General features: G+C 41.4%; 1 protein-coding gene across 1 annotated transcript in view; it reads right to left on the bottom strand.

Annotated features, from left to right (window-relative positions):
• Positions 1-3464: 3464 nt before the first annotated feature.
• LOC409016 overlaps positions 3465-13722 on the bottom strand; it is a 46426-nt gene continuing 36168 nt past the window's right edge. The window contains exons 2-3 of the mRNA XM_392545.7: positions 9407-9650; positions 3465-6124 (exon numbers count right to left, since the gene is read on the bottom strand). Coding sequence (XP_392545.3) covers positions 5805-6124; positions 9407-9650 — 564 coding nt within the window. The 3' untranslated portion in view covers positions 3465-5804. The remainder of the gene's footprint in view (positions 6125-9406; positions 9651-13722) is intronic.

Here is a 13722-nt window from a genome sequence, read left to right as displayed (position 1 = left end):
AATAAACGCACGTATCCTCGTGTCAACTGGAAGTTTCTCGTTCCACTTGTTTCCCACACGCGTCCCTACGTGTCACGGGGTTGCGTGAAATTTCTTTGAAACGTGCTCAGCGTTCGCAGCTAATTGTCCCTTCTCTCGTTCCAACGGCGAAACTTAATCTCTCGAGAAGTGGCTTCGTTTCTTGGACAAAAACCGGCACACCGGATTCGAAGTTAAAGAGGATTTTGCTTTTCCACGGTTACTTGATCTTTGCTTTTCGCGAAACAGTGAGGTTTTAATGGGAAGTTAGAAATCGAGATAGGACGTTCTTTTCCTTCGAATCGAAAAGAACGATAATAATAATCCAATGTTTTTACTCGAGCAGAGTGTTTGCGCACTTTTTAATATTTCACGACGCAGATGAAAGTTTTTCCACGATGGAAAAACCGCGCAACAGCGGGGAGAGAGAGAGAGAGAGAGAGAGAGAGACTTCTCGAGAGAAGTCTACGTGCAAAGAATACAATTTGTCCAGAAAATTTGTAATAGCGAGACGTGCATGTAAAGTAGCTCGTAGGATATGACGTATGCAATGTACGTATACTACACTCGCGTGTTGGAATCCTCTACGTTTCTACGACGGACGAAGTTTAAATTTGATCCGTAACTTTAACTTTCTCGTTAAGAATCTTCGAGTACCCTCCTCGATGCAGACGTAGAATTACATGAAACGTCTTTAAAAGATACGTACACACGTAGATATTTAACGTTTAAACCGTAAATCATCAAGTTTAATATTAGCTGCAGACGGCTGACCAAAACGCGAGCTCTACTACTAACGACTTCTCACGACTCGGTCGAGAACCATCAAATTGGTTGGAAAACAACGCAACGGCGCGCACAAAGTGGCAATTTAGACAAACTTTATGCAACTTAGACACGTGCTGAATACCGGTAATTGAATCTAATTCTTATTCCTCGAACGTGTGTTCCACTAAAACTGGTACGAACTCGAGTGTACTCATTTCTATTTTCTTCCTCGCCTTCATTATCTGTTCCCGTTAGTTTCCTATTAAAAGTTACATTCGAACTGTTTTTTCTTTCTCTTTCGTTGCTCACGATTCCGTTCTCTCTTTTTACCAATATTTGCTTCGTTTCGATTAAATTCGAAATAGCGATATAATTAAAATTTGTCTGAAAATTATCCACCGAGCAACCTGTAATTCCCTAGATTCCTCTTTTGCACATTTATCTGCAACCTACGTGAAAAAAAAAAATATACACCAGTTTCGACATACTTTTTCACCATAATTTTATCGCTAATCCTATCGTTGTATCCGCTTCACCTCTTTCTCTCTCTCAATCCCACGCGTCCACGCGTGTAAAATTTCCTGGACGAAGAACGTCGTCGTTCCACTTCCTGTCTAGAATCGGCCGATTCATCAACTGGTAGAGCCATTAGCTAATTTATTAATTTCTTACCTTGTTCCGGCTGGCCGAGAGGTCGTGATCCCCTGAACCCCGAGCGAAAAATCGTGGGACACCCACGGTTATTAGCAATTAGAATGCTAATTCTCATTGATGGTTTAATCGGCGTAATCGTAATTCGGGAATCCGATTCGTTCCGGAATCGTTCGTCACAGCCGCGGTTCGAATGTTGGAAAATCGCGTTCGCACGTAACAACTCGATGACCCTCGACGATCCTTTTCACGAGAAGATCCTTGTTTCACGAGACACCCGTGTAACGCGATGCTGAATTCTAGCTCGCGCTCGAAATTTCATTCGCATCGATATCGAGACATTCGTTAAATTCGAAGAAATTAATTCTTCCTCGTTTGATCTAATAAATCGCAACTTGTGATATGTCGAAGCATGTATCAGGTGATTCTTTTTCAACTAAGTCTTAAGCATCTCGTGTTTCAATCGTGTTATCGAATCTATTTTCTACGAAAAGAATAAAGAGCAATCTCGTCGGAGATTCTTGTTATAAGGAGATTATACAGCTTCGCTGTGTAACGTTACGTTTTCCATCTGTCTACGTTGAAATTCACTTCGAGTTTTTCGTACTCCTTTGTACGGAACATCTCTCCTTTGACTCTTCTGCAAAATCGTCGTCGACTGCAACACTGGATCGGGTAACGGAAGAACGTCCGAAGGAGACGATCGTGGATGAAACGGAAGGAAGAGGGTGGATGGATCCGAGATGGAGACGACGAGGGATGATCAGAGGCATCCTCTGCTCGGATGCTTTTTCGATTTTTCAGTCGACGGACTCTATCCTTGCGCTACGTTTTCTAATTTATCTCCTCCCCCAAAAGAAGAAGAAGAAGAGGAAGAAGAAGAAACGTATCGAGCTTTCGAGCCAAGATTTCCTGGATTCCGCGGGATTTCCGGGAATTAACTCCGCTTTAAGGAAAGAGAGAGGAAGGGCGGTGCATTAATTTTCTTCGAGATGGGAAATTAGTCTCGATATTAGAAGTTGCCAAGAATCGGGACAAAGTGGTGGTAATCGTCGAACGGCGTTAAAACTTCTTCATCGGGCTTGTAAGAAACTTTGTTTTAAGAGGGATGGGAGGGGGTTGGAATAGAAAGAATATAGATAGGGATAGTTGAGAGAGAAAATTAAACAAGAAAATGGATGGAAGGAGCTAGAAAAGGAGAGAGGGAGGGAGGATAGACGTTTTGTTCGATGCAGTTTGCGTAGGGGTCTGAGGTTAATTGCAAAATTAACCTTAATTATTAGATCTCCTCGACATTTCCATTCTCCTCTCGCCTAGTTCTAGCTACGACGGGTAATGTAGCAGGTTAGTTAGCCGGCATTTGCTTGCCGAAAGATTTAATCTTTTTTAAAGCCGCGTTTACGAAAAACGGGTTGCCCCTAACTCCTCGCCTCCTGATTTTACGTCAATGCTAACCTCTTTCCAGGCATCTCGACCTTTTCAAAAAATCATCAACTCTTCCATTCCACTCTTATTCCTCGCTTGACAATTAAATATTTGAACTTACGGGAGAAGAGTACAAGGTTGGTGGAAAAAATAATAAAGTCATCCACGGAACCGTCCAAGTGATTTCTTTTTTTTATTGTTCCATATTTATACACATAATAAGCGATATATCGTATTAGGTACTAGATCGTATTGTATGTATATATATATATATTTATATATATTCATTCATTTATTTATATATCGAGCATTCTGTACAATAAATAAAGACTCTAGAGCATTTAAAACATAACACGGCGTACTCCCTTGCGATTGGCATCGAAAAGTGTACAATAATTTAACGAGCACCCCAAATGCGTATATCCCATCGCCATTTGTGTGGAGAACGCACGATCACGATACCCGGGCTTGTGTGTGGCGATTCGAGGATACGTATATATACATATCGCATAGGGTTTCCATTTTGTCAAACAAATCGTAACAATCGTCCCCCTCCCCGTTCTCGACTCGATAGAAAGGCTATCCTTTCATGAGGGAGAGGGCTTCTTTGCTTCGTTTTTTTTTTCTTCTTTTTTTTCTTTTTTTTTTCAACGCATCAAACAAACGCTCGCTCAAACGCATTCGTTTCTGCTCTCACAAATATCGTGACGCGCCTTGTGAGAACATGATCGCTGCCTGTGTAACGTGTGTGATATAAATCGATAATCTTGCCACGGTTTGTCTTCATTCACAGTTTTATTATCCTAGGTTGGATAATATATTATAGAAAATCGTTCGAAGAGGGATGGATGATATCGGACACAAATAGCGTAGTATAATATTGAAATCGGGTATAGATCGCGTAGAAAAAGGGTAAAAGTCAAGCATAAAATTTTTTTTCTTTTTCTTTTTCTTTTTTTTTTTTACGTACGTTCCGATCTTGTTCGTATAAAAAGGCATACGAAGACACAAAATTGGCAGAATTCAAAGATTCTTATTATAAAAAAGCGCCTCAACGAATCTCGATTAAGTATAAAAAGATATGTGTGTGTGTGTGTGTGTGTGAGTGTATACGTGTGTGTATGCGTGAATGTTCGAGCGTTACGAATGAAAAAGCGAGTGCGATCGAGTGAAAAAAGGACACGAATGTTACTCGATTAACTCGATCTTTCAGTGTCCTGTTTAGGTTCAATCTTCGAAAGATCAACCGCGATACGAATAATAAATCTATAACGATAAGATTCAACTATTTATACAATTCGTACACCGTTGCTTCGTCGTTGGAATGGAATGGAAAATCATCGTATCATTCGATGATATTCGAATAATTTCGCGCTATATCGCGATTTTATTTTATTTTAGAATGGATAATTCTTTTTTTTTTTCTTTTTTTTACTTTTTTCTTATTATTATCCTAAAACGGAGACAGAGAAGAAAGAAACGCGCGGAGAAACTCGTAACACGATTTATTTATAACTATAGATCCCGATGATATTTTAATTTATTCGCTTCATCCTGTTGCATTTCGTATTTATAACATCTTTGTCGAGCGAGAAATTCATCGTGTTTCGATCGCGTCACAACGAGAATTCGTTTAAACTTTCACGGTACACAATGGAAAGAATGGAAGAAATCGACTTCGGCTTCTTTTTTCTTCTTCTTTTCTTTCTTTCTTTCTTTCTTCCCTTCTCTTCTTCGCTCGAACAGATGAATCTTAGGATCGTTCTACTCGAGATCGATTCTTTTCATCGACGCGATCGATTTGATACATTACTATTGTCTTCTTAAATCCACGAACCGAGAGATACATACAACATGCATTTCTATCTAATCTTCGCTAATCTTCACGGGAACGCTCCCCTTCTTATTTTTTCGAAAAGGAGGATTATCTTGGGTGGAGCAGCGAGTTTCCTCGCGTTAAACTCGTTTCGTTTAACTCTTTCAATCCGTAAATCTTTGTCCTCTCCGTTTTTCTTCACTCTTCTTCAACAACAACGACAACGTCTGATATGTCTTTTTTTCCTTTCCCTTTTTCTGAGAAGAAATAAAGAGTTTAGAGAACAATTCTATAAAAGGAATGAAAATACGACGAACCAAGAAATCGTCTCGTCCAACGATGATTAAAATTAGATACACCTTCGTCCTCTAATCTTTTTTATATATTCTATACAAACGAATGCGAACGATCCTGGACTGAAAGAGTTACGAACGATATCCGATCGATTTGAACACTCGGGTCCCTCCTCTTTAATTATGCAATAATCTCGCGTATATATATATATTATCGTAGATACGTGGTTGGGGAAGGTTCGAGCCCGTTGTTGTTTCAGTCGAGAGGACTCGAGGGGTCGGCAGCTCCATCGGAGGAACAAAGCCCCGCGATAATAAGCACAGGAAGAACCTGCGAGGACGACGCGAAACGATGCACCATCTAACGGGGATCGTTTCCCTGGCGTCGTGCCGAGAATAACGAGAATCGCCCGCAAACCAGTGCATCCTTTTCCCGTCCCGGTTTCGCGCGAGGTCGAATCACACGAGGCCAAAACGCGATAAATTCGAGTTTTTTCCGTCGAGATTCTCGTTACGATATCGCGCCGGGGAGGGGTTTTATTGCAATGGACGCGAAATCGTTAGCTGCGTTGGCAATTAAGGAGAAGACATTCTCTTCGTTTCGTTTCGTTCGAATTCGATGTTCCTCTCGGCAACGAGAAATCCTCTTAATCCTTTCCTTTTACTCGGTAGAGATTTTATTTCGTCGAGAAATAATGCAGAAATAACCAGGTCCGCTAGAATGACGCGGATACACAACAACAACAACGTAGAAACGTCAACGCAGCTAACGACGATTCAACCATAAACGAAAATTCCGTTTCGTTTATCCCTTGTTTGTTTCGTTACCACAACTACCAGGAGCCGAAGAATACCGAGGACAACACCCCCATCAGAGCCAGCCACCCGATCAGATCGAAGGATCCTCTTCTCCAGGCGGCGTTGTTCATGCACGTCTCCCGGATATTGACGATCTTGAGGCCGCGGCGGCCGAGCAGATTGTGCACCCCTCGCTTGTCGCTCTTTTGCAAGATGTGCTCCCGCGAGAGTAGCAACGAGTACAGCTGATTGTCCGGGTTCCGGGAACAGAATGTCAGCACCATGTCCGAGGCGACGGCCTTCATCACGTGCACGTTCCCGCTGAATTGCTTGTACCCCCTCTCCACCAGTGTGCCTGAATCAAGGTATTCCATCAATCGGCTTCGTTTTTCATTTCGAAACAAGGTATCGAATAATAATAATAATAAGAATAATATATAATAATAATATAATAGTGTATAATAATAATATTTATCGCGTTTGAGCGCGAGCGCGAAACGAAACAAGTTTGAAATCGGGGGGGAGGAACGGAATGGAAGGGGGAATCAGAAACGGAAATCACAGCGAATCGGTCTGATTATTGTCTAGGACGGCTGGGAATGCCAGGCGTGCTCCCGATGGAAATCTGTCACATTTACCACGCCATTATGTCGTTGACGATGCACTTAGTGCCGCTGATTAGGAATACCCAGAGACGGAATTACAGGGATTGTCGCGCAGGGGATTCGCAACAATCGGCGCTGCGTCCGCGCTGCACGCCGATTCCATCGATTTTTCATCCCGCCCCTCGTCGACGAAGCGTGTCAATTTTAGAAAAGCTGTTGTACTTTTCTCTCTCAAAGGTTGAAAAAAAAGGAAAAAAAAAAGGTTTGAAAAAAATTATCACCGCACGAGCGGTGGATATTACTTTGAAAATACACGGATATTTTTCGCGTCGGGACGGATTTTCGAAAATTTCGAAAACGCGGTAAAACACTAGGGGGAAGAGGGGTGTTGTTATCTTGGGAAAATGATTGTCACGCGTCTGTTACGTGCCAATCGCAATAACGTCAACACCTCCCCCTAGCACTATCGTATTATTACAGCGTCGTCCATTAAGCCGTTTCATCGTGTAAACGGTCACCAGCCCCCGGGATATTGACGTTTAATCGCATAAAATTAATTATACAGCGACTGTTCGATTGCGTGAAATTCCATTGGGGAGGAGGGAGGAGAAGAAGGCGAGGAATTTACCTTCAACGCGAATGGAGCGTTTCTCCTTTAATTTTTCTCGACGATGCTGCGTTGTCAAAGCGACGTAGTCTTCGCAACAAACCCGGAACGAGTTTAACATCGCACCCCGATTCTCCTTCCATCCCCTTCGATTTATTTTTCATTTTCATCCGAGTCGAGCCCTTTTTATCGTAGATTGTACACGCAAACACGAAGGGGGAGAGAGAGAGAGAATTTTGCTATTGACAACTGGAAGAAAGCAAACGTCGCGGACAAAGAGCCGGCCGCGAATTTTCATTGTTAAAAAACTGACGTGATCGCATTGTTTCGGCCTTGCCTATCGAATTTCTGGAATTTTTAACAAAGCTTGATACCCTCAAAAGAGATATCTCCTCGTGGAAATCGGATAACGCTTTGTTCCACCTTTTTGAAAAAGTGGAACAAACGCGGAAAAACGGGGGAAAGGAAGAAAGAAGAAACACGGGGAAATAAATGGGATAAATTCGGTAATAAACGAAAATTCGCCAAAAGAATGATATTCGCGTTTAAGGGATAAATTTGTATTAAAAAGAGGAGAAAAAAAAAAGGGGAAGAGAGAGAGAGAGAGAGCGAGAAAAGGGCGGGTTCCTCGATTCACGGACGTATTGTGCCGACGTTCTCTCGCCGACTACCCGCTGTCCGTGGATACGGGACAGAAGAATGGAGCCGCGAGATGAAAAAAAAAAAAAGAAAGAAAAAAAAAAGGGAGCCTGGCAAGAGGCTTTTGAAAAATTATTTTCCGCGTCGACGGTTTCTCGCGGATTTCCTACCCCTATCCCCAGACATAATTGGATGGGCTGACTTCCATCCCCCGACGAGCGAGCAGACCCCACGCTCGGCCCCATTCTTGCTGACAGTTAACCGATAATCACGCCCGCTACCTTGGAATTCATTAAGATCGTTATCGGATGCACCTTACGACTTTAATTACCGCCACCGGTTCCTACTTTGTTCCCGGAGACCCGAGAGATCCTCCTCGGTAATTAGCCGCTTAGAAGGCGATCGTTCACCGGAAACTGTCCTCCCCTACGATCACCGTTTAACCAACTGTTCCACATATCTCGCGCTTCACAGGCCGTGGGCCATTCTTCTCGCCCATTCTTCGATCCCCTTATCGTCCTCGATCGAGCTCGAAAGAAGATTGATCGAGAGAGATCATCTCCTCTTTCGAGAGGAGATTTTGAAAAGAAAAAAAAATTTCGAGACTCGAATTTAATCGAAAGTAGAAAGTGATTCCTTTTTGGTGGAGCTTCGATCCGGGCCTCGAAATTCTCGTGTCAATTTCATCCAGTGGGAGTCCAGTTTCCGGAATGTTTACTTCCTGGGAACGGAAGTTCGATCTCGATCTCGAGCTGCTATATATCCTCCGTTCTTCGCCCATTTGTCCCTATCGTATTTATACTCGGCTCATCGATCGTCGGGAGTCGAAACTGCTTTGAAACTCGGAGCCGACAATTGGTAAACACGATTCTTACGGATACACCCCTTTCTGTCCGTAGAAGTTCGATTCTATAGTTTCGAAACGTTTACATATATTTAGATGGAACTTTATTTATATATATATATAGAAAATCTGTATTGTAACGAGTGATATCGATCGTCGTATTTGTTTCGAGACGAACGATTTTCTTTTTTCTTCCGTTTCAAACGAGAGAATCCTATAATTTTATTTTTAATTTTTCTCCCTTCGGTCAGAGATCGTTCCTTCCATTTCTGTCCCGTGAATTATTCGAATCGCCAGCTTACGATAATCGTCTTTGAAAGAAACTCGGACCGAGTGGTCCCGAGTTATCGAGCTGTTCGTTATTATCTATCGAGGAGGAAACTTCATTCGAGCAAGAACTATCGTTTTTTTTCCTTTCCTTTCCTTTTTTTTTTTTTTTTTATTTTTCCCCCCTTTACGCCACCGCCTGGGACGTTTCACGGGGGAATTATTCTTCCGTTTTATGCGCCATCAATGGTATCCTCGCGGATCGAAGAGAAAATCGTTCGGTAAATTTATCGCGGATAGTAGAATCTTTGCTGGGGGGAATCACGCTTATATCCATTCGATTCGCACCATTTTTTTTTTTTTTTCGTAGATAAAACAAAGAGGGAAAAAAATGACTTTTTAAATATTAAAAACGTGGAAATCGGTTATTAACCGATATTGTAATAACTCGAAACGAGAAGAAGAAGAAGGAAAATTGCTCGAATTTATTTATTTATTTATTCTTTTTTCTTCAATTGGGAAAAGCTCGGAAATCGTTCCATAAATTCATCGAATTTCACGCAAGCTACGCTCCCTCCGTTCGAAATGTTGAACGTATCTCTCTCCGGTTCAAAAAATAAATAAAAAAAAATAAAAAAGATAAAAAAAAAAAACGCTGGAAACACGAAGATTTACCATTTTGCACAGAGGTGGAGATCCAAAAGCCCGGCTTCCTGGATACGTCCGGTATCCGGAAAGTGTACTCGAGGTCGCCGATCTCCTCGGTCCACAACAGCCTCAACGAGGAGAGGTACTTGGACGTGTTCTCGACCGCTCTCAGCTTGACGATCGGGCAGGAATTGACCTTGTACGAGCCGTTGGGCTTCGATGGATCGACTTTGTGCTCCAACACCTCGACCACGTACCACTTGCCCATTATCTGAAATCAATACGGACACAAATGGATTTATTACGTTCGCGTGCTAAACGCAAATGCGCTCTGACGCGTTTCGATCCGGCAAAGCCTGGCCGGAACCAAACTCGGCCGCCAGATTTAGGAAACGAGCAGCATCGGGGGCTTGGAATGTTACTGTTGCCCACTGTTGCTGCCCGCACGCATTTACCACCCACGGTATTTACAGAGATTACCAAGTTGTTTCAATCCTGTTTCCCATTGTTGCGTAACGGATCATTTTTTGCCATTTTCTTTTTCTTTTCTTTTCTTTCTTTCTTTTTTTTCGGGTTAAGAATTATTTTTAAAACGGTGGTAGGAAAAGAAGAGAAAAGAGGCAATAATTTTGGGAATTTAAAAGGTTTTTAATTTAATAATCGGACGTCGAATTTTTAAGATATCGCGATCTTCCTGTCTTTTCTTTCATTTTTTTTTTTTTAATTTGGGTTAAGAATTATTTTTAAAACGGTGGTAAGAAAAAAAAGAAAGAGGAGGCAATAATTTTGAAATTTAAAAGGTTTTTAATTTAATAATCGGACGTCGAATTTTTAAGATATCGCGATCTTCTTCTTCTGTCTTTTTTTTCATTTTCTTTTTTTTAATTTGGGTTAAGAATTATTTTTAAAACTGTGTGATAAGAAAAGAAGAAAAAAGAAGCAATAATTTTGAAATTTAAAAGGTTTTTAATTTAATAATCGGACGTCGAATTTTTAAGATATCGCGATCTTCCTGTCTTTTCATTTTTTTTTTTTCTAATTTGGGTTAAGAATTATTTTTGAAACGATAGTAGGAAAAGAAGAGAAAAGAGGCAATAATTTTGAAATTTAAAAGGTTTTTAATTTAATAATCGGACGAATTTTTAAGATATCGCGATCTTCCTGTCTTTTCATTTTTTTTTTTTTCTAATTTGGGTTAAGAATTATTTTTGAAATGATGGTAAGAAAAGAAGAGAAAAGAGGCAATAATTTTGAAATTTAAAAGGTTTTTAATTTAATAATTGGACGTCGAATTTTTAAGATATCGCGATCTTCCTGTTCAATTTTAGATATCGATTGAACGGTACACAGTTTTCGATTAGAAAATTGGGAACGTGAATTTTTAAATCCGCTGTCTATTCGGTTCAGAGTTTTAAAAGTTATTCGCAAATATTAATTAACTCTGTTGTTTTAAAATTAGTCCGGTTATTAACGATCGAACATACGATTGAACAAACGTATCCGTTGGATATAATGCGATTAAATACGGGATTAAAAATTTTAATTTCATCGGGAGAGAAAACACGCAAAGACGGAGAATCATGACGGTGCAATCAATTAAAATTAAAACGGCAGATTTATCGAGAGTTTCGTTTCTAAATTCAACAACATGTTAAATCGTAAAATCGAAAGCCCATAAAAGCAATCAGGATTGACTAACCGCAAGAGATCGTTCGTGGCTTGAAACGAGAAATTTCGGTCGTTTAATAAAACGCCATTCATTTTCCATTGACTTTCGATATAAAATAAATATCTACAGGTCAAAAATTTTTCCGAAAATTTAGAAACAATTTGATGGGAACAATTTTCCAAAATTCTCGAAAAAACTGGGAAAAGAAATGAAATTGACGATCACGACGATAATTATTAAAACTATGAAAATGAAGAGCTCGAAATGCTCGAAACTAAAAATGAAATGCTCGAAATGCTCAGTCTCGTGTTCAGAATCAGAAATCGAATACGATCGACGAGATAATCCATAGATTTTGGCCAAGGAACGGATAATTCTGGTGCTTAAATCAAATTAGGGACGATTTATTGGTCGACCGAGTCAACCGTGATTAAACGAGGTGAAATAATATCGATCGGATATAAGATTCGGAATCGTCTCGAAATCTTGGTATCCCGAAACGTTTGCTTCGAAGGAAACAGGAATTTCGATGTTATGCTCGTTTCGTAGCGGGCGAACTGGCGGTATCAATAACGCAATCATGTGGAATCTTTTACCCGATTTAATCCTCTAATAATCGAATATAACGAGCATATTCAAATCGAGGCCGCAAAGAAAAATCCGTTTATCATACGTTAATTACATCGAAGGAGAGATCTAATTTCTCACCTAATTTTTCTCTCTTTAAAACGCGGTCAAAACTGCGGAAACGTTTCGAGTTCGTTAAGAAAGGAGAAAATAAAGGGGCCAAGCGCGGTACGTATCCCCAAGTGTGCGATTCGATCGTGGTCCACGAGCGTTTACATCGAGAGAAGCGTGGACAGCTTAACGGGGCGACTACATGCATAATCAGCGGGACAAAGCCCGGCTCACCGAAGTAATTAAAAGTCTTGCAAACGTTGCCAGCCCCATGGAATCTCATTTGCCGCGATTTCATCCGGCGGATGAACACGCATTTCGAGCCCGGTGTCATCGAGCCGCCATTTTAACGAATGGAATGACTGGCATTCCGATATCCGTCCACCACCACCACCACCACCACCGGCGCGCCATCGCTCCACTTCATCCGCCGCTTCTTATGAAATTTACCTTCCAATCAAATCGATACCAGAACCCTCCCCCTCCCCATTATAATCCCGCTACGATCAATAACAATTTTATCCCCCTTTGCGTGTACGTAAGAATCCTTTTAATTATTCCTGAAGATGGCCAATCGAAGCAGCGGCAATAAGATTTCAAGTGGCAATTAACGCGAAAACCCGATATAAACCCACGACTCGTAGTCTTTTCCTCGAGAAAAGAAAAGAAAAAGAAGGAAAAAAACTTCTCTCTTTCAATAACCATGATTCGTTTCGGACGGCGATATTCCAACGCAATTTCGAACCATAATTTCGCTCGTTCACGGTCGTTGACCAATTTAAATGGGAGGAGACACTGTGCGCGCACACTGGTTACTACCAGTCAGGGTATCCAGCTGAAAGAAGAAAAAAAAAAAAGCAAACAACTGCAGCAATAAAACCCAGCGAAATAATTAAAATAACAAATGTCAGGAACACGGGTGGAGGGGTGGAAGGCGAAAATGGCGGTGGTCGAACGAGGAGGAAGGCGATTTATTAAAGGGTGTATACCGCGCAACGTGGTGCTGATACAACGGCCATTCGTTCCGGCCCGGATCCGGAATTGCGAACGGAAAACGAACTTTAAACCGGGCTTCATGGGCCGGTAATTGCGTTGCGCGCCGCTTTTATGAAGGAGCGTATCCGGCAGCGTACGGGACCCTTAGTCCCAGCTCGCGGATATATTTCCCGCGCCAAACCACCGGTGTCCATTTTTCAAACGTAATTGCAACTCGGCTATCTCGGCTATCTATCTCTCGGCCGTTTGTCGGCCGGGATATTAGAATATAATTACCGGCCATACGTGCGCGACCAAGATCTCCTATCACGTTCCCATCTTATGGCAATTTTTTAAAAAACAGAGCTCGATTCGTCGCAAATTTGGCGGGGGAGTACGTGGCCGATTTCGTTTGTCCCGATAATTTGTTTGCAGCGATAATGAAAAGGGGGAGGGGGAGTTCGAAACAAGGGTGAAATATTTCGAAATATATCCCCCGTAGGCAAATTCACTTCTGTTCATTACTTTAATTGGTTCACGGTCCACCACTGAAAATTACACGGTCTCTAATATCAAACGATTGTGCTCGAATCGATTAAACGTTGCTTTCGATGTACACAAAATGGGATGGTAATTGATTCGTCACGTGCTTGCACGTGTCAGATTTACTACACGTGGAAAAATCGGGGGTGGGAGGAGTGACGAGGACGCAGTCATTTGTTTATAAATGACACGGATTATTTTTATCTCTTAATTTTCTCTCTATATCTTCGATATTCCCACCCCGTTCACCCAAATTTTCCATCTCTCTTTGTATTTATAATTCGTATTTATAATTTCGTTATAAGTATTTCTCCACCGCGGTCCACAACTCGGTGACGTTGATTTACGCTAATTTCCCATCCCGTCCGATGAGGGCAACTTCCCTCCACCGCTATATCGTGAATTTTGCAAGCGTCCTCGCGAATTTACCTCCATAAAAGAACATTGTCCGAGGTATGTGACTGTACGGTAAATGAAG

Source organism: Apis mellifera, linkage group LG9 (assembly GCF_003254395.2).
Source record: "Apis mellifera strain DH4 linkage group LG9, Amel_HAv3.1, whole genome shotgun sequence".
Lineage (NCBI taxonomy): Eukaryota > Metazoa > Arthropoda > Insecta > Hymenoptera > Apidae > Apis > Apis mellifera.
The sequence above is the reverse complement of the archived record's forward strand: the minus strand, read 5'-3'. Positions and strand labels throughout refer to the sequence as shown.